The following is a 22,796-nucleotide window of genomic DNA, read 5'->3' on the forward strand; positions in this document are numbered from 1 at the left end:
GAGTCCTTCTGTTTATTCAAATTTACGAAGAGCTCAACTGAATCCCCCTCCATGGAGGGAAACCGCTTTGCAGGATCTTATTAGCTTAAAGGTAGCAGGTGAGAAATCTGTTTACTTGAAACAAGCATTTGGAGATGAGTTGCAGGTTGCAGACGCTTCTGCCTTTCACCTCTGTTTCTCAGCCTTTGTTTGGATTTGATTTTTGTAGATCGGGTCTTTTGATGGTCAGTGTATATAAGCTTAGACATTTTGGCCATTTTTAAAAAATATAAATTGTGACCTTTTCTTCTTCCCACAAAAACATCAACCTGAAAAGATACTGCCGTCAGTGGGTGATTTAATAACACAGTCCTTTATGTTCTTGAACCTTTTCAGCAAGGACACCAAAAGTGTCATCTTAACTAAAACTTAAAGGTGTTTGGCTTTTAAAAAGTTACTTTTAACCCAGCAAAGTTTAGTTCTAGAATGACATTACACAGCAGACTATTTTCATGTGTTTTCCTCCCATAAATATTTCTTGCTAAACCAAAGAAAAAGTTTCTTATCACATAATCTCTTCCTGTTGCCACCTCCCAGTCTGTAGACTATCTGCAGCCCACTGATTAGACTAACAGATCCCTTCAGTCTTAAATGGAATAGGTTTTCAAATATTTAACTCCTTTGGTAATGAGTCCAAGTTCACACTAGACAGCAAAAGTGTCAGGTTTATTTTCTCATGACTAATGACAAACAAAAACTAAACTCCCCGTTGATGCTAAAACTTTATGCTAACGGAATTGCCTCTGAGCTGGGTCCAGAGCCAGCCTTATGGAGGGCTCGGATTGTTTCATTTGACCCTGCCTTCCTCCTCCAAAAATTGGTGCAATCATCTTTTCCAGAACAACCGTAGGCTACAGCCATAAAGGAGCGTGAAGCCAACTGACCTGTACAGGGTTCATATCTAATGAGCTTAAGTTGTCTGAATCAATTGTCAAATGATAAACATTTGGCACACAAATGGTTTCCCAGTCAGTGATTAAATGTTCACCACTGATTTTGCTATCCAAAAATGTTTTCACTATAGGGTTTCAATGTTATAAAAAAAAGACAAACACGTAAATGTATATTAACATTCCCATAATACTGGTTTTTTTTGAAATTCTGACATAATTACAAAGTTAAAAAGAAAATGAAGCACCAAATGTAACTTTTTTACTCATAATTTTAAAAGCTCTGAAATACAAAATGTTATGCACCAGAGAAAAACCTTTCAATTTATACAGGGTTTTATTTAGCTTCTCTAAATACAAATGAAGCCAACTAAAATCTTTCTTTTGTCCTAAAATACAACATCACTAACAGTTCATAATTTCACACTTAAAAAGTGGGCTTGTGCCCTAAAAATCAACTACACGCAAACTTTAACCAGAAGCACGTATCCTGTACTCCGTAACGCAGCAGTGTAGTAGGAGGGTTACGAGCATGGCCTTTTTAACTATATGAGTTCAAATCCCAGCTTTGCCATTTCCTAGTCCCTCACCATCTGTGTGTCTCACGTCGCTCATCAGTAAAACGGCAAATTTCCACCTCTGAAGGTACTATAAGGATTAACCAAAGTACTGTGTAAAAAGCGCATAGAACAGCGCCTGGCAGGGGGCAGCTGATGTTTACGTAACATGTTCTTTTACGAAGTGTCACACCGTGCAGCACGGTACTTCTATTTATAAGCAATGTAATTCCTTGAAGGAAAAAAACAAGGCAATAGAACAAAAAGGACTTTCCTGGCTCAGTAAAATTTCCAGCCATGGTAGCTCTAGCCTTGAATAGAAGAAAAAGAACAGCAATGTGGTGAAAGTCTTCCAGCTTATCTCATTGGAAAAACACACCAACACGATTACCAAGGATTTACTCAATTTCTAAATGAATACACTTTGCCCTTTTCCTATGTTACTGTAGAATGTGCAAAATCACCAAAGTACGTACTTGAAAATGTGACTATTTCTTGACACGGAACCCATGTATATGTATCCTGAGAGGCTGGAGGTCTGGAACTGAAGACGTGGGCACGGGTCTGCTGGGCATTACTCTCTGCCTTTTGTCACTGTATATATATGCCTTATAATTCACTACTGTGGAGACAGTACTAATGCTATTTTATAAAACTTAAATTTACATGCTTTTCTTTCTTTCTAGAAGATCCATTTCTGGAAAACAGGAAACAGATTTTGAATCCTCAGTGCCTAGTATAATTCTTCCATGTTTACCTGGATTTTGGAGATTTTCTCATACACCCAGCCCACTGGGTAGGGGGATGGACATTTACCTATAGGGCAGTCAGGTACTATCTTCAGGGTCTTGTGTAAATTAATTCACATAACCTTTTCAATAAACCTTTGAAAGAAGTGTTAGGTGCTGCTCAATTTAAAAATAAGAAATCTGATGGGGTGCTGGCTCAGCTGGTTGAGGGACGGACTTCAGCTCAGGTCATGATCTCCTGGTTCCTGAGTTCAAGCCTTGCATCAGGCTCTCTGCTGTCAGCGTGGAGCCCACTTCAGATTCTCTGTCCCTCTCTCTCTGCCCCTCCCCCACTTGGGCTCTCTCAAAAATAAATAAAACATTAAAAATAAAACATAAAAATCTGAAATCTGGTTTGCCCTTATTACGTTGACAACCTGAAATATTCTATAGTCATTCTATGATTAAAAAAACGCTAAGTCCTCCCTACACTCTTACTCATGCTCTAATATACTAGAGGAGGTACAAGCCAAGGCAGACTTCAAGAAAAGGATTTTGTACAAGAATACTCTGTCGACTTTTACCAACCAGGGTCCTGGCAAGAAAATGCATTCATCCCATATGGTTTACATGGAGAGACCTTAGCAAAAACTATTGTCAGACAAGACTGGGAGAAGAGGGAATTCAAGATAATACTGAGACCACCAGTGCAGCAGCAGCTGCCACTCGCGAAGCTAGATGACCAGGGAAATGTCACCTTTATCTACTAAGAGCTGAAGGGCAGAAAAAGAGGCTACCAGGGGCGCCAGAGAAGCCCAGTTAGTTGAGCATCTGACTCTGGATTTCAGCCCAGGTCATAATCTCACAGTTTGTGAGACTGAGCCCGGCATTGGGCTGTGCTGACATTATGGAATGCTTGGGATTCTTTCTCCCTCTCTCTGCCCCTCCGAGTGCATACGCACTCTCTCAAAATAAACTTTAAAAAAATGAAGGGGGAAGGGGAGGTCTACCAGCGAAGCTGTGGCAGTAGGTCTCACAGGGACGCAGCTGTCTCCAAAGACAAATAGCAAGCCACGCAGGAAGAAAATACCAAATGCCTATCCCCATGTCCGGCCAGTGCCTCCTGAGGTAAACCACAGGGAGTTGTGAGATAGTGAGCAGAGGCTGAGTGGGCGCATGGCCCCCCAGCAGGCAGAAAGAATGGATCCTGGCTTAAGGGTAAGAATTACCAGTGTATATATATTATCCTTCAAAGGAAAACTGAAAGTTACCTAGATTTTTATTATTTTTAGTTAACACACAGTGCCTATAATAGATTTAAAAATCCTAAGTACCCAATTTTTTTCTGTAGGTACTATTAACATACATTCCAAATCTCTATTTCCATGTGACAAAAATTTTGCAAAACATATCACTGCTTCCATATTTACTGTTTGATTTAGAAGAAACTCTATGCTAAAACTGTTTTAGGAACTATAGAGGGACCTAAGCTGCTATTTAACCTCTGAAAGTGAAAAACATTAAAATCTGTAAACTTGAGATAATCTAGGTTTATGACAAAACACGTTAAGGGTTTCAAAGGATATAAATCCAGAGGAAAAGAGGCATGGGTTATTCTTGGATGTAACAATGAAGCTCCCACCTCTCTAGGTGGACGCTGACTGGTGTAGTCTGAGACCTTTAGAGAAAACACGCCCAGTATCCTTTAAGACTAAGACCTGACTCCAGGGTATCTAGTACCTCAGACAGCTATTTAAACCCACTTCTACAGACACCTGTAGGTTTTCCTGGTCATGATATGCTCACTTGTTCCACCTGAAAACTGAGGTCATATGTGATAAAGTACTTAAAGGATCAGTACAATTCTGATAATCTCAGGAAAAGTTCCTCCTTTATGTGAATGTTGGAGAACATAAAATAGTACCACAACAAAGAAAACCAAGTTTTCCTAGTTTTAATATCTTCTACAAAAGTAGTATTAAAATGTGGAGACAAATTCATTAGACAAAAACAAAACCAGTTGGGGGCACCTGGCTACCTCAGCCAGGAGAGCATGTTAACTCTTGATCTCAGGATCATGGGTTCAAACCCCGTGGAGCCTACTTCAAAAAAACCAAAAACAACACAACAGGTGGTTTTATCAGTGTTTCTTTGAAAACCCTTTTGCTGTTCCATGGGAATAAAACGTCTCTCCATTACGCAGCAGAGATACCCTGTAAAAACTCATAACCTACCACTGCGCTTTCCTATTTCTTGGGCATTCTGCTATACACTGATGCATTAAAGTAAGTTCCAAACCTAAACTCACCGTTAAACCATTAACAGTACACACCTATCCCCATTCTCACTCAGCCATGTGCCAAAACCAAAAAGCTTTAATCAGTAATGCTTAATCTAACCACATCCTTCTTCTTTAAGAGGCTATTACCCTTTAAAGCATCAAAGGTGCTTGAGCCGCAGCTGGTAACAAGCAACTTTTAAAACAGAGGACCCTTCGGGGGCACCGGGTGGCTCAGCCAGTTAAGTGTCCGATTTCAGTTCTGGTCATGATCTCACGGTTCAGGAGTTCGAGCCCCACACTGGGCTCTGTGCTGACAGTGTGGCACCTGGAGCCTGCTTCGAGTTCTGTGTCTCCCTCTCTGCTCCTCCCCTACTCATGCTGTCTCTCTCTCTCTCCCCCTCAAAAATGAATAAACATTAAAAACAGCAACAACAAAAAATAGAGGACTCTTTCAGGCCCCTAGGTGGCTCAATTGGTTGAGTGTCCAACTTTGGCTCAGGTCATGATCTCACGGTTGAGCTCTGTGTCGGGCTCGCTGTCAGCACAGAACCTGCTTCACATCCTCTGTCCCCTTCTCTCTGGCCCTCTCCTGCAACCTCTCAAAAATAATTAAACACTTAAAAATAAATAACATAGGACTCTTTCAAACTTGGAAGTAACATTTACACCAATTGTTTCCTATATAAGAGATGGTACATGGACAATACAAAATTAAATGGCTAAGAAAAGTTATGTATGATTAAAAGCCAAAAGATTAACCTACATTTATCATGTGTGACTTGGATTTGATAATTATTTCATAACCATGTAAGGTCAATCATTAGTTAACCTGAACAACTCTATACAGAGTTTAATCATTTGCTCCCATTAAATAATTAAAAACAGGATACAAAGCACTAACAGGTATGAGATGATAATTGTTCAAATTTTTATTTTGATGCACAGTATGAGAAATGAACTTTTAAATCAACTGAATTTTATGGAAAATGAAACAGCAAATAAATTAGACCCATGTTAAAACAGAAGGTCGGTTAAATGTCCAAACTTAAGGATACAAGAGCCACAGATAAACGTCGCTTCCACAGTCTTCTTTAAGAGGTCGAAGTCTTTCAAACACAACTTTGCTGAACTACCTGGTCCACAGCTCAATATCACACGGGAATGTTTAACAGGGGTGGTGATCAGGGACACGTTTCCTGCAAGGATTATAAAACAAACACTTACGAAAAAGGCAACGGTACAGATGAAAAGCATGACTGTGACCAAAGGTTTAGAGCAGATACAACCACAGCTCGAATCCTAATTTTATTAAAACCATTATAACCAGTTCTCTATAAGAAGGATGTTGTTTCTACCTCATAATTAACATCCCTCAATTATTACTGTATTAGTAAAAGGACATTACATATCTGTGGAATGTGAGGACATGTAGGTATTTAGCAATTCCCAATTTCTCATCCCAACAACCTACTTAACAAATACATATTCTCCATTCAAAGGTTAATGCATGTTTTCAGCAAATGTGTTAGGGAATTCTACTTAATGAGTCAAAGGCAAAGCCAGATAATCTTAACCAGAAGTTGTAGAATGACAAGGCTTTGGGGCCTCTAGATGAAAAATCTCTGAATTGCTATTCTAAATGAATGAAAACAAATGCCAGTAGATAAGCTGGGAAATTCAGTAACACATGTCAACAGTGCCTTTCATACACATCTTACATGTTAGACTTTTACTCTCTGGGGAGAAAAGAACAACTCTCTTGGGAAGGAGGCCTGGCAGAGGAACCACAGAATTTTACCTACTGCCTGTGTAAGCACTGCTTCCAGACCCAGGCACGGCAATCAGTCCAGAGAAGCAGCACAAGTGTGAACGCGGAAAGAGCACACTGGGAGCATGTAAGGAGAAAAACCTTTCTACCTTGGAAGCTTACGGAAGTAGGACTAAAGGATGCTAAAAGAGGTCACTATAGAAAGTGACCAAGCCAACTGTCACAGGACAACTGGTCTGGAACGGAACAGGAGTCCCCAGTCCAGTATGTTTGGGAAGGCTGTTATTCATGTTACTTCACTGCAATTACTAAACTTAACAGACACTTAAACCACTAAAACAGTGGAAGATCAAATGAGGTATTAAGGTATGTATTACAAATGTGGTTGAGAGTGTCAAGCCATTGTCAAGATTTCTGAGAGGTGTGATTATGTGCCCTCTAAAGAAAACTGTACAGACCAGTTTCCTTTTGCTATCATTCTGCTCATTCTGCTTAAAGACAGCAGAAAACAGAGTTGCACAACCACCTCTGCTGGCCCAGCTTCCAAGAAAACTTTCAATTTCTCCTTCCCTCACCAATTTTTCATTTAAAAATGACCACTCATCTCCCTACCGCAGAGAAGCCCAGTCCTCCTTCCATCACACCACAGGTTTAAATACCATTTCCCCTTTTCTTTCCACAACCAAATCACTACTTTCTGCTCGTTCCTTCTTCTCATGGTAACAGGATGTAACAGAAGAAAGCCACGGAACTGGGTGCTGCAGGATTCTGCACGAAGAAACTCCTTGCAACTCTGTCCATTTAAGGTGCAATTTCCTAACGATGTCCCTATTTCCCTCCTGTTCCCGGGGCGAACTCCCTGGGCTTCCAACTAAAACCCGCAGCCCTCTCATCCCCCCACTCCTCCTCACAGCTGCCCAGGGAGCTGCTCCCTCCTTCCGCATTCATGCCCCCACGAGACCACCCCAGACAGCACTCCCCGTAGCACTGAACATTCACGGTGAAGACCCAGATGTCCTCTAGCTTCCATTCCACTTCTCTACTTCCATTCACAAGAGACGCAGATACGAGGAACTATTCATTTCTCCCCCCAAAAACCTTGGATTGACTTGTCCTTCATTCCCTTTCCTTATACCTTATATCCAGCCCACAATCAAATTCTGTGGGCTCTATCTCCAAAACCTATGATCAACCTCTCCTGAACACCCTCACCTCTACCTCCTGATGCAAGCCACCATGCCCTCTCAATCTTCATCAACTACCACTTGAACAGGTAAGATTAGTGTCTTCATAACTACTAGTAAGAACAATCAACTAAATCTTCAGAAGTTAACATTTTCTGGCCAACCATTTTTTACATGAAATGAGTTTCTGAAAAAAATGTGACATCTTGGAAAAACTGCTGAAATGGGAACATATAAGGGAACTCTGCACATCATGTACTTAAGACTACCTATATGATGTTTTCACTCATAAGTGGAACAGGAGAAACTTAACAGAGGACCATAGGAGAGGGGGAGGGGAAAATAGTTGGGGAGAGGGAGGGAGGCAAACCATGAGAGACTCCTGAGTACTGAGAACACACTGAGGGCTGATGGGGGAGGGGGAGAGGGGAAGGAGGGTGATGGGCACGGAGAAGGACACTTGTTGGGATGAGCACTGGGTGTTATATGGAAACCAACTTGACAATAAACTGTAATAAGACCACCTCTATGAAAAAGTGTACCCAGGATAGAAAATGACTGGAGCTGACTCCCTTGGTGAAAAGACACTCATTCTTACTACTACAGCCCTCACCCCTGCAATAAGATTCTTACCCTTTCCAAGCCTGCCACTTTATGTGACCTTTCAATTGTGAGAGCGCTCTCTCCCGTGTTACCCACACCCTCACCCCTAAGCTTTTCTGATTTTAAGAATCATGACTACATATTTTAAATAACATACATAATATTTTTAGTTAGGGAGAAATGGCTCTTATCAACTAGAATTACCAACTATACACAATTATCTACTTCTTGCTTCTGTGCTCATTTTTTTCTAAGAGGGGTGCCTGGTGGCCAAATGGTTGAGCATTTAACTCTTAATTTACGTTCAGGTTATAATCTCATAGACCGTGGGATCAAGCCCCACATTGGGCTGCACCCTGATAGCACAGAGCCCACTAAGGATTCTCTCTTCCTCTCTCTCTATCCCTCCCTCACATGAGCACACTCTCTAACATTAAAATAAATAGTAATTAAAAAAAAACACAATTTTTCCTAAGAAATGTTTGTTACAGCGCCACAGTACCTTGGTGCTGCTTTGATAATGTTGTCCACCCGCAGAATCACCTCCGCTGCTTCAGCTGCACTCAGAAGAACCTGGCGCTTTACTTGGAAGCTTTCTGTTATACCCAGTACTGCCATATCTCCAATGGTACCTTCCTTCATATCTGAAAAAAGACAGAAGTATTTACTAAATAAATGATAGTTTTAACAACTAAATTATCAAAATATCTCTAACACCTTAACAACAAATAAAATTAATCCTGTCATAAAAATGAGATTACAAAAACCCAACTATTCAATTTAATTAGAGCATTCTCATCAGCCGATCACTCAAAGCCTTTTAGAAAATTAAAAGGTCAACTACTACACATCTGTATCAGTGGAGGACAACTACGTCAAATAATGGAAAATGAATACAGAACACTACCACGTTTTTAAATTTTTTTTGTTTATTCATTTATTTTGAGACAGTGAGCAAGTTGGGGAGGGACAGACAGAAAGGGAGAGAGGGAGAATCCATAAGAGAGAAAGCAGGCTCCATACTATCACTGAAGAGCCTGACTCACACTGCAAGTTTATGACCTGAACTAAAATCAAGAGATGACACTTAACCAACTGAGCCACCCAGGTACCCCTCGACCACCTATCTTTATCTATGTACATATGTATACATATGCGTATGTACATGTATGTGTAAATACTGCAGGGGGCACCTGGATGCTCAGTCAGTTAAGCCTCCAACTCTTGCTTTCAGCTCGGGTCATGATCTCATGGTTCATGGGACTGACCTCCACGCTGGGCTCAGTGCTAACAGCACAGAGACTGCTTGGGATTCTCGCTCTCTCAATAGTAAAAAATAAAAATAAAAGTAAAATTACTATAGAAAATGTGCTTGTCACTAATTACCATGGATTTTTTTTTTTTAAGATTTTAATCTTTAGAAGTAATTACACCCAACATGGGGCTCGAATTCACAACCCCGAGATCAAGAACTGCATGCTCTACTGACTGAGCCAGCCAGGTGCCCTACCATGGATTCCTAAAACTGGAAGAGAATTTAGAAGTCATCTATTTTTCTTCTTGTGAGAATCCCTACTTCACCTTCTGACACATCATTTCCATTACCTCTCTTCCACAGTGCCAGGATTGTCTCCTGCTTACTATTCCGGTCTTGGACAGTTCACTGGGAAAATTTTCAATTTGAATTAAAATCTGCCCTTTTGGCCACTTTTATCTATGGATCAAAGACCTACACTCAAAAATGTCTCATAATAAGTTTCCTAGGAGGTTAGAATTTAATATTGATAAGAAGTTAGTACTGTTTATGTATTTCAATCCCACAGTCATCACATAATAAACTAGTTACAAGTCTTCTAATTAGTTTAATACCTTTTATGGAGTAACAGTTGTGGCAGTGTTGAGAATGAGAAGTTAAACATTTTCCTACACTATGTAACAGTGACAGCGGTAAGGGCCACAGGAATCTTTCCAATGGTTGTTAGGAGAATTCATTCAAAAGGAGGGGGAAAGCGCAGTAACGTGGTAAAGATGCTGTTGATTCCTACAAGACCTCAAGCGATCTCTTACCCAGTCCAGCAGTTGCGTTGCCCTCACTGTGGGCGGCTCGGAGCTGCGCCACCAGATCTGCACTGTCATAGCCTGCGTTATCGGCAATGATAGTTGGCAACTACAAGGGGACAAAGACAAAAGACAAACAGTAACTATTCTACAAAAAGAGGCATTTGCTTCTAACTAGGACAGCTTTTTAAAATTATACGTTTAGAAACAATGTAAAAGTGTTCCTTTTAATTACTGCTCATAAAAAAGATAAACTCCAGAATGAAAGTGGTGTGAACCAGCTTTCTAAATGCCACAAAAGGCAAACATGTCCAAGATAGAAAAATGTACTCATTTAAGAAACCATCAATACTCACAAAACAGAGTTCAGATCTCTTGACCACCTTACCATTCTGAGCGCTTTAGCGAAAGACTCCATTGCAACAGCTTCCTTGCCTGGTGTCCTACTGGCAAGCTGTGTCACAGCATGAGCCATCAGCATCTCGGAACAGCCTGCAGAATAAAATGAGATTCCGAGAAAATATTTTGTTTTATCTCCAAGACACGGAGTTACTAACTTCCCTTAAGATATGACCAACATTTGAAAATTAAATGCAAAAGCACTACCTATAAACTTTCCAAAAACCATTAAAGCCAAAACCATTACTATAATAAAACAGGTTCAATATTTTTAAAACGCTTACCTCCTCCATAAACTGTTCTAGAATCCTTCACAGTTTGGGCAAGAACACAAAGAGCATCATGCAAAGATCTTTCTGCTTCATCTAAAATTTGTTGAGTGGCACCACGCAGAACAATAGTACAAGCTTCACCTAAAGTTAAAAGATAAAGATTCTTAGGTCACAGTGAACACTTAGCTATTAAAAATAAGAGTTTGCCTTCTAATATTCTGTAGGTATTGGTAGATATATTGGTTATAATTATCCTTTGGTTTTAAAAGCGGACATGTTCTCTGCTACTGTACATTCTTTGTTAATAATCCATGTACACAACAACAATAGTTCTAAGGTACGTAGAAAACAATCATGTTGAATATACTGTTCACAAAGGAAGATTAACATGAGACTGACTTCAGAAGAAACAAATATACATCATGCTTCTCAAGAATTAAGACACATCATATTCTAATAAAAATAGTAACTATTTCTTTTAACTTCAACGGAGTCTATCAAAGATTTAGGAACCTAAATCAGGATCTATAAAATCACTCACCAAGTGCTACTCCAGAAAAGTGGATGAGTTTATCTTCTCCGATCATGACTTCCTCAATAAGTTTGCAACTTCCAAGCTTCACTAGTTCTGGGTGGTCAAAGGTGGAGGCAATTTCACCACCTATAAACACAAACACATATTAAATGCACAGCACGTTTAAAGATTTGTTTTCCAGAAAATAATAAAACTGAGGCAGGAATACTTAGTTTCTTATTCAAGGTTACATAGCTCTAACAAATGCGGTGAAATGGAATTCATATCCAAGCAGTCTCTTTAGACTTATACGTGCACACTGTAGAATACTATTTCCCAAAGGTTAGACTGGGACTTTAACATCTACTTTTAAGTCTGAATTTAAATTCAGATTCCCTTTTGAATCTGTCTAGACCAGTACCCTTATGAATTTGCCAAAACATGAAAATATTTGACTAATTCTATTATTCAACAGACGTAGACCTTAGAAACTGCCTAAAGGAGCACCTGTTTTGTCACGTGCTAATCATCACAGTAACTACAATCTCAGAAAGCCCCTGTAAAGCCTAGAAAACGGGGAAATGTATACTGAAAATTTCCCAGAGCAAACCTAATGAGGTGTCAAAAACTTTTAATATTTCTACATCCTATTCCTATTTTCCATCCATCTTCCATGTTGTAAAACTGAAAGGTTCAACTATTTCCTTTTCTAGTTCTTAATTAGGCAAAAGTTAAGCCTCCATTTTAAAATCCTTTTTCTCTAGTTCATTACTCTCTTCTAATAAAATGGATTCTCTCTACCATCAACCAACCCCCTTTTTCCTACTTTTGGACTCTGAATAATTGACGCTTTATGTCTATTTTACAAAACATTTATGAGGACTCTGGGTCCTTTTTACACATTTACACTCATCTGTACAGCTGAAGTTCTTTTGACTTTTGATTGGCAAAATTCTTGAGACTGCTTTGTGTTCTAGATGTGAGACACAATAGATCTGGGACATCACACCCCCAAAATAAGACGAATTTGGCTTATGAGAATTTTCATTTATCTTAAATTCACTCACTTATCTAAAAATATATATATGTATATGCTTGACATTTATGAGAACCAATTTCACACCTCTGGTCAACAAGTAAGTTAAAGATAGGAGGCACCAACGGGGTCACATCAACCTCACAGTTGGGTGTGCCTGGTGCAGTGAATTTTCTTCTGAGTATATGCGGCAATTTCATGTATCAACTCCTTACAAAATCAACTTGTCCCACGAACGTGCTACCTATCATTCACATTTACTTCTTCCATTGTACCCTTAATTTTGTTATCTTAAAGGAGGAATTACACCTTAAGTTTTATTACCTTAAGCATCAAGTATGTAATGGCTCTTAAAGAACTTTAATTAAAATAAACCTAATTCAAAGTAATTAATGAAAGAATAAACCCATTTCAAAGTAATTAATGAAAGAAAAAGGTCTCTTTAGGTCAGAAGACCACACTTCTCAAAAGATTAAAAACGGCTTAAGAAGTTACTCTGTGATAAAACCAATTCTACCCTCTGCAAGAGTTAGTGTACTTTTAAAACTCATGGCACTTGAAAATCTGAACTTCCTAGCGCCTTTACATCTCAAACCCCTCTCCTCAAATTCTCATTGCCAGATCCCAAGCCACCTTTCCAACATATTCATTTTCAAGGGCCTAAAAATTAAAGGATAAAAGTTGCTATACTTAGTCTTTCAAGGGCTACTTAGAGTTACTTTAAAAACTATTACCCCAATATAAACAAATTACACTGCACCATTTTGATGTAGACATTATCTTACTCGCAAATATATTTTAATTCTGCAAACTGGGATTATGAAACTCATACACCTACCAAAGGGTATTAGAGTATATGAACTTTTCATTATTTGTTACTGAATTATTTCACACTTATTTTGACATTACTTCCCCAAATTTAAAAGAATTAACAAAAACAACGTGTAAGTAGTTGACTCACTCTCTGACATACAGTTAAGTGTTCAATAAAGGTTACTACTCTAATTCACTATCACACAGGGCACACAGCACTGGACTATTCAGCACTAAAAATAAACCAGATAAAACCTAACATTCTTTTTAAGCTTTACTTTCCTTAGATATAGAACAATGTCCTGTGGGTTTGTGAGAAAATATCTAGTATCTTTAAACAATATACACAAAAAAAGGGATGGCAAACCTGGCATATAATTTGATACACTAAGAGAACATAACCAAAGATGTCAAAAAACGATAAATCAGATTTCAGAATAATGGTTTATTTTCTAAGTATTTCTTTGTACTCTCAGCATTAAGTTCCACACATTAACATTTAGTCAATCCAAGAGTGATTAGTGTTTGTTAGAAATTAATGCCTTTTCCCCATACCTGTGACAAGGGCTAAGCGCTCCACACCTGCAAAATCCGCATGTTCAATAGCCATAACACCAGCAGCACCGAAGAGATGTTCAGGGTAATTATAAATTAACTGCCTATAAATAAATAAAAATATTGTTCAAAATTTCACAAGCCTAAAACACAACAGACTAAAATGCATGCAACCATTTTTACTTCACCAATACAAATTAGAAAATACCGTGTCTTCCACATACAATAATTTATAAATGACAAAACTTAGTGCATCTATGCTAGTACTGAAAACAGGTAGTTATTTTATATTGCTAATTAATAGGATAAACTAGACCCATAATTCTGAAAAAGCAATGTAGCAAAAATGCATCAAAAACCATGTCAGGGGTGCCTGGGTGGCTTAGTTGGTTAAGCATCTGACTTCGACTCAGGTCATAATCTCACGGTTCATGAGTTCAAGCCCTGTGTTGAGCTGTGTGCTGACAGCTCACAGCCTGGAGCCTGCTTCGGATTCTGTGTCTCTCTCTCTCTTTGCCCCTCCCCTGCCCATGCTGTGTCTCTCAAAAATAAACAAATGTTAAAAAGATTTTAATGACAATATTTGTAAAAAATTTTAGAGAAAAGCAAAACCTGCCAATGGCCTCAATGTTCACTAGGGGAGTGTGTTTGTGCAGATCACAATTTACCAGTTATGAAAACTCTGTAATTTTAAAAAGGAAGGTTAGACCTTAGATTATGTTCCTGGAATTCTCTCTACCCAACCCTTTGCCCCTTCCCTACTTGCATGCTCTCTCTCAAAATAAGTAAACTTTGGAAAAAAAAAAAAAAGAGGAAAAGTGTACTTTTTCATAAAAATTAAAGAAAAGGGGTGACTGGGTGACTCAGTCAGTTAAGTGTTTGACTCTTGACTTTGGCTCAGGTCATGATCTCACAGTTCGTGAATTCAAGGCCTACACTGGGCTCTGTGCTGACAGCCAGTGTGGAGCCTGCTTGGAATTCTCTGTCTCCTCTCTCTCTGCCCCTCCCCCACCTTACTTGTGGAAAAGTGCATGCTCTCTCAAAAACTTTACAGCACCTGGTTGGCTCAGTTGGTTAAGTATCTGACTTGAGCTCAGGTCACCCTCTCATGGTTCATGAGTTAACCCCCTACATCGGGCTCTGTGCTGACAGCTCGGAGCCTGGAACCTGCTTCAGATTCTGTGTCTCCCTCTCTCTCTGCCTCTCCCCTGCTTGTACTCTCTCTCAAAAATAAACAAAAAAATTCAATAATTTTTTAAAACACTTAAAACTTAACGATAAAAATTTTTACCTAAAACTAAAACCCTGTATTTTTCATCTCTTAATTCTTGTTTTATTTCTTTGGTATTAGTTTTTTGCTACTTCAAACTCCCATCATTTGATATGGAATTGAACCTCTCCAATTAGCCCAAAACTAAAACTGTAACTGCCAAATCAAAAAACTATTTTGTTACTGCCAATATAAAAAGGTTTAGTAAAGTACATCAACACTGAACATCACCGAAATCAGTACAATACAAATGCTTTACTACAGAATTCTATTTGGCAAAAACATCAGCTTCTAAATAACAAGTCACTAATTCAATATTAAGTATTTCCATAAGCCTTTGTAGACATAAATCATGTGTTACATCGGTACAAATACTGTTAGCAAAAGTGCATACAGACCTGTTAATAAAGCAATTTATCCCATGCTTAAGAATACGTTCAACTTTCTCCCTCATTTTTTCCTTTTCTGCATGTTCTATTTCAGCCACCTTTGCTGTAGAATCAACTCGTACCCTGGAACCAAATATCTAAAGCAAAGGAAAGCATAAAACCAGCATCACTTTCATTACTCTTAACAGTTTCAACGTAAACATTTTCACCTAAACACACTAAAATTACATATTTGAATATATTCATATATATTCTAGGGGTTTTTTTTAGTACGATTCCCAACCTGGAGTTTATAAAGCAGCTAACAATTAGAATTCCAAGAAACACAGTTAACGTACCTTTATTTTATCTGTATCCATACCGGTGTTTGCAATAAGAATTTTAGCATTTTCAATTCGCTTTGGTTGATTTACTCCAATTTTTTTATCCAAGAGAAAACCTACAATACAGAATATTCAATTAAATACTTCCAAGTTATATTAATAAATCTTCTTTAGATGTCTGCTTTATCAACTTACTCTTTCAAAGAACACATTTGAGCCCAATTCTCCAAGCTCCTAGAACCTATAAAGCATTCCATTAAAGCAGTAATCATAAAAATCAATTTAACAGGTGGAAATGTAAGACCACAGCACATAAACACATTATTTTAAGGAGCGCCTGGGTGGTTCAGTGGGTTAAGCTTCCGATTTCAGCTCAGGTCATGATCTTGCAGTTCGTGGGTTCGAGCCCTGCATCAGGCTCTGTGCTGACAGCTCACACCCTGGAGCCTGCTTCCGATTCTCTGTCTTCCTCTCTCTCTGCCCCTCCTCCATCTCAAAAATAAACATTATATACAAAATATGCAGATGTGGATTACCACACAATGCTAATAAATCCACTTTCATTAGTTTATAACAAACAGACAGAAAAACTGAGGAGTTCAAAAAAACAAGGTATTGCTAGGAATTACTGGACTGTCTGAAGACCTGAGGCTGGAAAGAGAACGACAACAGTCACGTACAACGGCGTCAGACAAATCTGCCCCCAATCATGCCCACACTGCTTACAGGCAATGCACCCAATCTTGAACAGATCAATCAACCTCACCTTGCTATGCGTAAAATAGGACTATCACCAGGGGCACAGATGCTAGTTTCCAGACTAGGGGCCTGATGATTTGGAACTCTCTCCAAGCTTCTTTTAGAAGCATATATAACTTTTACCTTTTTAAGCCATTTTCATCTTGGGTTTTCTGCCCTATTAAGATGAACCTAATTCTCAATCACTGGTTCAACATCATGAGGGATAAATGAGATTTTAGGTAAACTTCCTATTAGAATCCCTGGCATAGAACATTCAAGAATTCAGCATTCAAGAATGGTGGCTATCTTGGTCTTATTATCATTACCTACCACTAGCCTCTGTTAGAAATGCTACACAGCCCTTACATATAAATTCAACCCAGAGTATTTTCAGAATTATTCCTCTCTTGAAATACAGACAAATGACATACAGCAAAATCTGGAGTACAAATCACTGGTAAAGCACAACTTGTTCCTGCTTCTCCTCTATAGAAGAGAACACCTACACAGGCCACTCCAGAAGCCATTTTGTAAAGTAGATGCAATATAAAGATGTTTTGAAAACTTTATATTCTAAAAACAAAATACACTATTAGTTAGGAAATAGCAATTGCTAACACTTGTCTATCACTTTATAAAACACCAGAAACTATATACTCTCAATACTTACACCAAATAAATGACAGGACATAACACAAAACCCTCCTGGAAAAAGTGCCATTTTAGAGTAGTTGATTCCACTAAAATTACAATTTCTCTTCATTAGAAACTACAAGTAATAACTTCTCAGTATAAAGTAAAACCTAGGGCTTACCAAAGAAATGCTGGGATGCGGTGAGATGAAGCACACAGTTAAGTGTAATAAATGGATTAGAGACAAAAATGGGTATACTGTTATTTGTATCCTTAAAGACAAATTTTCTGGCTTTGCGTCCTGACTAGCTAAAAACAGGATTCACTATTTAGCCCTCAACCTCTGATCAAAGCTTTTCCCCCCATATTTAACATATGCATACCTTCATCTAAATAGGAATCTGCCAGACTTCCTCCTAGCTTCTTGATGACATGAATTGCTTCTAAATTACCAGAGCCCTTCAGTCTGAGAACAGCTTCTACAGCTAGCTGAGTGAAGTGGTCTTTGTGATGAGTAAGAAGTTTTGAGGATAATGTCGTTCCTGCAATGTTCAATAAATCTTGACGGAACTTAACCTCGTCAGAACTAAAAACAAAAAACAGAAGACTCGTGTCTGTTCTTAAAATACTTCTCCAAAAATTATCAATCCTATTTTTCTTTTCAAAATTTATCCAAATAGTTGTCAATAGATCATTCCACCCCAGCCAGGGCTCTAAGTCACAGAAAAAAAACTAGAGCTCACCACCAATGATCTAGAAATGTGACATTAAAGTTTACTCATTTCCCACCGATCTGGTAAAATACCAAAAAACAAACAAGCAAACAAAAGAACTGCAAACCTCCAAGAACATGGAAAAATAGGTATTTGCTATACAGATACTGGAAGTGAAAATGATGTTTTCTAGAAAGTTACTTGTAAATAAAAATGCCTTCAAAGACATATATACCTTTGGACCCACCAATTAAACTTCTTAAAACATTTTTTTGGGAAGGAAGTTTGTCACAACGTTACTATAAAGCTAAAAATTAATCAATCAAAGCACAGACTTCCAACTCTAAACAGGTAAATTATACCAGTCAAATAATCAAATATATGCCTCTATTAAAATACTGCAGAAAATATTGACACCCAGAAATATCCTTACTATTCAACTAAGTTAGAAGCTAAAAAATCCTCTACACAACATTTGTTTGTTGGTATGTGTCTGTGTATGATTAAAAACGCAGAAAACTGACACCCACTCTATATATGGAGCGTTTGTTTTGTTATTAGGGTAGGATGAGGAAACAGGTCATATCTGTACATGCTTTTCTCTGTTCTCCAGACTTTTAGAATGGAGCACATTTTGAAAAGAAATGTTAAGGAGTACCTGGGTGGCTCAGTCAATTAATCATCCGACTCTTGATTTGGGCTCTGGTCATGACCTCACGATCATGAGACTGAGCCCTAAGTCAGGCTCAGCGCCAAGCATGGAATCTGCTTGTGAGATTTTCAAAAATATATAAATAAACTTAAAAAAAAAACGTAAGCACTTAAAAACAGCTTTATTTTGGTGTACCAACCCATGATCAACTGCAGAATTCAACAGAGCCTGTCTTGCTGCCTTTGTGGCTTCTCTCCAGCCAGCAATGATGGTCTGTGGGTGGATCTTTTTTGCAATTAAGGATTCTGCTTCCTATTAACAAACAGGAGAAAATATTCATCAATAGTAAAGACATAAAGGGGCGCCTGGGTGGCTCAGTCAGGTAAGCATCCAACTCTTGATTTCATCTCAGGTCATGATCTCCTGGTTCACGGGACTGAGCCCCACGTGAGGCTCTACTCTGTCAGCAGAGCCTGCCTGTGATTTTCTCTCTGCCCCTCCCCTGCTCATGTGCATGTGCTCCCTCTCAAAACAAACCTAAAAACATAATAAAGACATAGGAAGGACCCAATGACTTCCAGTCCAAGAGCAAAAAGCAATAAAAGGTTAAAACTGCTCAGATATTCTTACCCTTAGCAACTCTGCTGCTAACACAGTAACAGAGGTAGTGCCGTCACCAACTTCATCGTCTTGAACCCTTGACATATCTAGAAAAAGGAAGCTAGTTACTGGCTTGTTTTTATGTCATTCTGCATTCTAAATTCTCCATAGCTTACTAATTCTCCAAACATACCCACAACCAATCTGAATCTCACTTATCTAGGTTTCCTCACCAGAAAACTCTTTGGAAATTCTCACTCTGAAATGTCTTATCATTAATAATTTCATGGTACCCCAAAAGCTTATATTTTAATAATGATAATACTTAAAAAGTAGACATCAATTAATCATAAGTACCGTTAGTCAACACAGCCTATTCAAAAACGTGTTTCAAAAGGTTAACGAAAACCTTATCACCCTCAAACTCACCAACTAAAACTTTAGCTGCTGGGTTGTCCACACCAATGTTTTTTAGAATAGTTGCACCATCATTGGTTACCATGAGAGAGGCATCTCGTCCACTGCTTAACAGAATTTTATCCTGAAAGAAACATATGTGGTTCAAGATATAAATACATCTGGAAGAATGCAAGGGTCAATCCACATTCTCATATACTGTTAATACATAAATACTCTGGATGGCCATTTGCCAGTATCCATTCAAATTTTTCAATGCATACACTCCATAGCAAACCTTGGCACCTACCCCTAAAAACACTAGAACAGGAAAACCTTAACAAGGCTGTCTCGGCACTGTAATAGCAAAAACAACGAAAACAAACTAAGTGCCCCTCAATGTGGTAATTAGTATAAAATTTAAACATGAGCACTGAAAGGAATTTAAAAAAGCAACCTACAGAAAAAGTACACACGAGCAGTACCTACGATAAAATAAAATAGATGCAACAAAACATGTAATGCATAGATAAATCTGCATAAATATACTGGGAAGATTTGCACCAAAATATAACAGTGGCTGTCACTGGTGAGGGGATCTAAGATGGTGGTCCAAGGGGACTTTAGCTGTAGAAGCACAGTTTTAATTTTTAGCAAGAAGAATACATAGTCTTAATCCAAGGTTAAAAAAAATCCCCCAAAATTCAGTTATTAACTGTATTTCCCACCAATGGCTCTAAAACAATATCAAAACATAAAAAGTCCTTGTTTTTCTTACCATGCCCTTGGGTCCCAAGGTGCTCTTTACCAAGTCTCCAATAGCGATGGCACCAATAAAAGAGGACTGGAGTAAAAATCAGAGATCGAAAGTAAGAATCAACCTTACAACCTTATAATTCCAAAAGTACAATCGAATCTTTAAAAGAATGGGAGAACAAGGCTTACCAGCCGAGCAGTCTCTGCTCTCTCTTCATCAGCTCCAGCCTTGAAGATGTTAACAGGTGCGAGGGAAAGGGACGCCTAAAAAGGAAAATCAATAATCAGTTTCCATACCAACATTTAATACGCATATTCCGATGTCTTGAGATAAAATATGTAGATACTAAAGATAAATTTAATTTACAGCATAGTGTGCTTTTTCAAAAAAGTAAAGCTCTCCATCACTGGGATGATCATTTACTTAAGGCGGGAGTGAAGGAATTCTATGCAAGCTGCATGGCAAGAAGACCTCGCTTCGGGGACCTACTAGTGCTCTAGGAATAAAAATTCTTTGCCAAAGAGACCGTTGAATACGGCAAGACTTCAGATGGCTCTAAGCAAAGCATAAGGCTGGGAGGGGTTGTAGGCCGCGAGCTCAACAACCGCCCGACGGGCGAGGCTACGCAGCCGACTCGCCTCCATCTTCACCCTCCGGTCGCTTCAGCCCGGTCGTCCCAGGCTCCGCCCCAAGAGAGGGCGGGGCCTGCCGCAACGAACCGCCCGGGGCACTAGAAATTTCTTCGCTAGGGACGAGCCCCTGGCCTCGGGTTCTGGGACTGTGGAGAGGCCTGGGTAGCCCAAGACACTGCCATGGAGGCCCACCCCTCCCGCTGCGAAGCATGGTGGACTTCACCGGCCGGCCCGGCGCAGGCCACACGCCGCGACCCGGGCCATGTGCGGCGGTCCCGGGGGACGGACACGAGAAGCCCGCGGCAAAGGGAAGACAGAGGGGACAGCGAGGCGGCAGAGCACGGCGAGACGCCGCGGGGCTTAGGGCCAGCGGGGCCAGGCTCACCATGGTTCCGAGGAGTTCGGCACACGCTAATCCCGTACAGATCACGCCCGAGACCAGAGCGAAGAGAAGCCGGAAATGACGGCACACGCTCCACTGCAGGGGGCGGAGCTCCGGCCAGCGCGCAGCTCGGCCCGGGAGCCGCCGGATGGAGCAGTGAAGGGGTGCCACTTTTGAGTGGAGCGCCGCGGTCGGAAGCGCGGCTCTTTACACTGGAGGGCGGGGCTTCGGCTCGCGTTCCGCCCCCGCGTGCATGGGACCTGGAAGGGGAGGGTCTAACATCTAGATTGAAACGGCGCAGGTTGGGAGTAGAAACCCCGAAGAACAAAGGGAAACTGGAGACATGGGGGCTGTTTTAGCAACGAAGTTCCTGCTCGCCCATTTAATTTTTCTTAAATTTAATCTTTAAAAGTTTGCTGTTAAGTATCAGATATAGACAATTTAAAGTGTATATACAAATAACGAAAAACAATTCACCCACCTCACCACTTCTCTCCCGGGAGGCAACCACATTTAGCTTTTTTAGGTTTTGTTATTTTTATTACTTACCATTATATTACTAAATATTTTATTGCTATTTTAATTTTAAACGTTATTATTACGAGGAAGACTTACATTCCTTGTGTTGAATTTTCAAAAGCTGTTTTTAATTGGACGTTGATTGTCCGGGACAGAGTCTTGTGAACGCTTATGGAGATATTTACTTTATCTTTGCTCTGCTTGCTCTTTTTCAGGTCTTAGAGTCACTCGATTTTTTCCCCCTCCACGAATATAGATTGACTAATACACTCTTACATAATGTGTTGGTAGACACCAAGATCAATCCCAAATATTTCAGTTTATTAAAAAATTTTCCTACTTACTCCAAGTTGACACCCTAGGACGTTTAAGTAAAATTTTTGTCCTTAAAAAAATCTATTCGTTTTCTGTCATCCACTGATACCCTTTTCTCCCTATGACTAATGTATCACTTAGCAAGCTTGTTAACATTGATAGATGTTTTCCATTTTTTTTAAACTTTTTTTCTTAATGTTTTCTTCATTTTTGATACGTGAGAGGGGGAGGGGCAGAGAGAGGAGACACAGAACCAGAAGCAGGCTCCAGGCTCTGAGCTAGCCGTCAGCGCAGAGCCTGACGCGGGGCTCAAACCCACGAACGTGAGATCTGACCTGAGCCGAAGTCGGAGGCCTAACCGACTGAGCCACCCAGGCACCCTAGATGTTTTCCATTTTTAATCGTTTTCACCTTTCAGATTTAAGAGGGTTAGTTTACATTGGGGAGGGAACCAAATCCAACCAGCCACCTGTTTTTTTATGGCCAGAGAGTTAAGATTGCGTTTTACATACTTAAATGGTTCAAGTAAAAAAGGTTAATATTTCATGATACACTAAGATTATATAAAACTTGTATTTTGGTGTCCATAAAGCTTGGTGGAACACAAGCATATGCATTTTTTAAATAATAAAGTTTATTTTTTAGTAATCTCTACACAATGTGGGGCTCGAACTCACAATCCCAAAGTCAAGGGGTTGCATGCTCTTCTGACTGAACCAGCTAGGTGCCCCTACCCATTCATTTTTATACTATGCAATGTGATATAGAATTATACAA

The 22,796-nt window shown here is 39.4% G+C and overlaps 1 protein-coding gene across 1 annotated transcript; it reads right to left on the minus strand.

Annotated features, from left to right (window-relative positions):
• Positions 1 to 5,399: 5,399 nt before the first annotated feature.
• On the minus strand, positions 5,400 to 21,346 carry CCT2 (chaperonin containing TCP1 subunit 2). Its single transcript, XM_029954843.1, has 16 exons — positions 21,189 to 21,346; positions 20,360 to 20,434; positions 20,193 to 20,258; positions 19,448 to 19,559; positions 19,049 to 19,125; positions 18,618 to 18,730; positions 17,437 to 17,639; positions 15,695 to 15,795; positions 15,366 to 15,493; positions 13,698 to 13,801; positions 11,321 to 11,440; positions 10,792 to 10,920; positions 10,497 to 10,600; positions 10,118 to 10,217; positions 8,553 to 8,694; positions 5,400 to 5,691 (listed from the first exon to the last, which is right to left on the minus strand). Exons 1-16 carry the CDS (start codon positions 21,189 to 21,191, stop codon positions 5,661 to 5,663), a joined length of 1,608 nt encoding a protein of 535 aa, XP_029810703.1. The 5' UTR covers positions 21,192 to 21,346; the 3' UTR covers positions 5,400 to 5,660.
• Between the last annotated feature and the right edge of the window lie 1,450 nt (positions 21,347 to 22,796).

Source organism: Suricata suricatta, chromosome 10 (assembly GCF_006229205.1).
Source record: "Suricata suricatta isolate VVHF042 chromosome 10, meerkat_22Aug2017_6uvM2_HiC, whole genome shotgun sequence".
NCBI classification, from domain to species: domain Eukaryota; kingdom Metazoa; phylum Chordata; class Mammalia; order Carnivora; family Herpestidae; genus Suricata; species Suricata suricatta.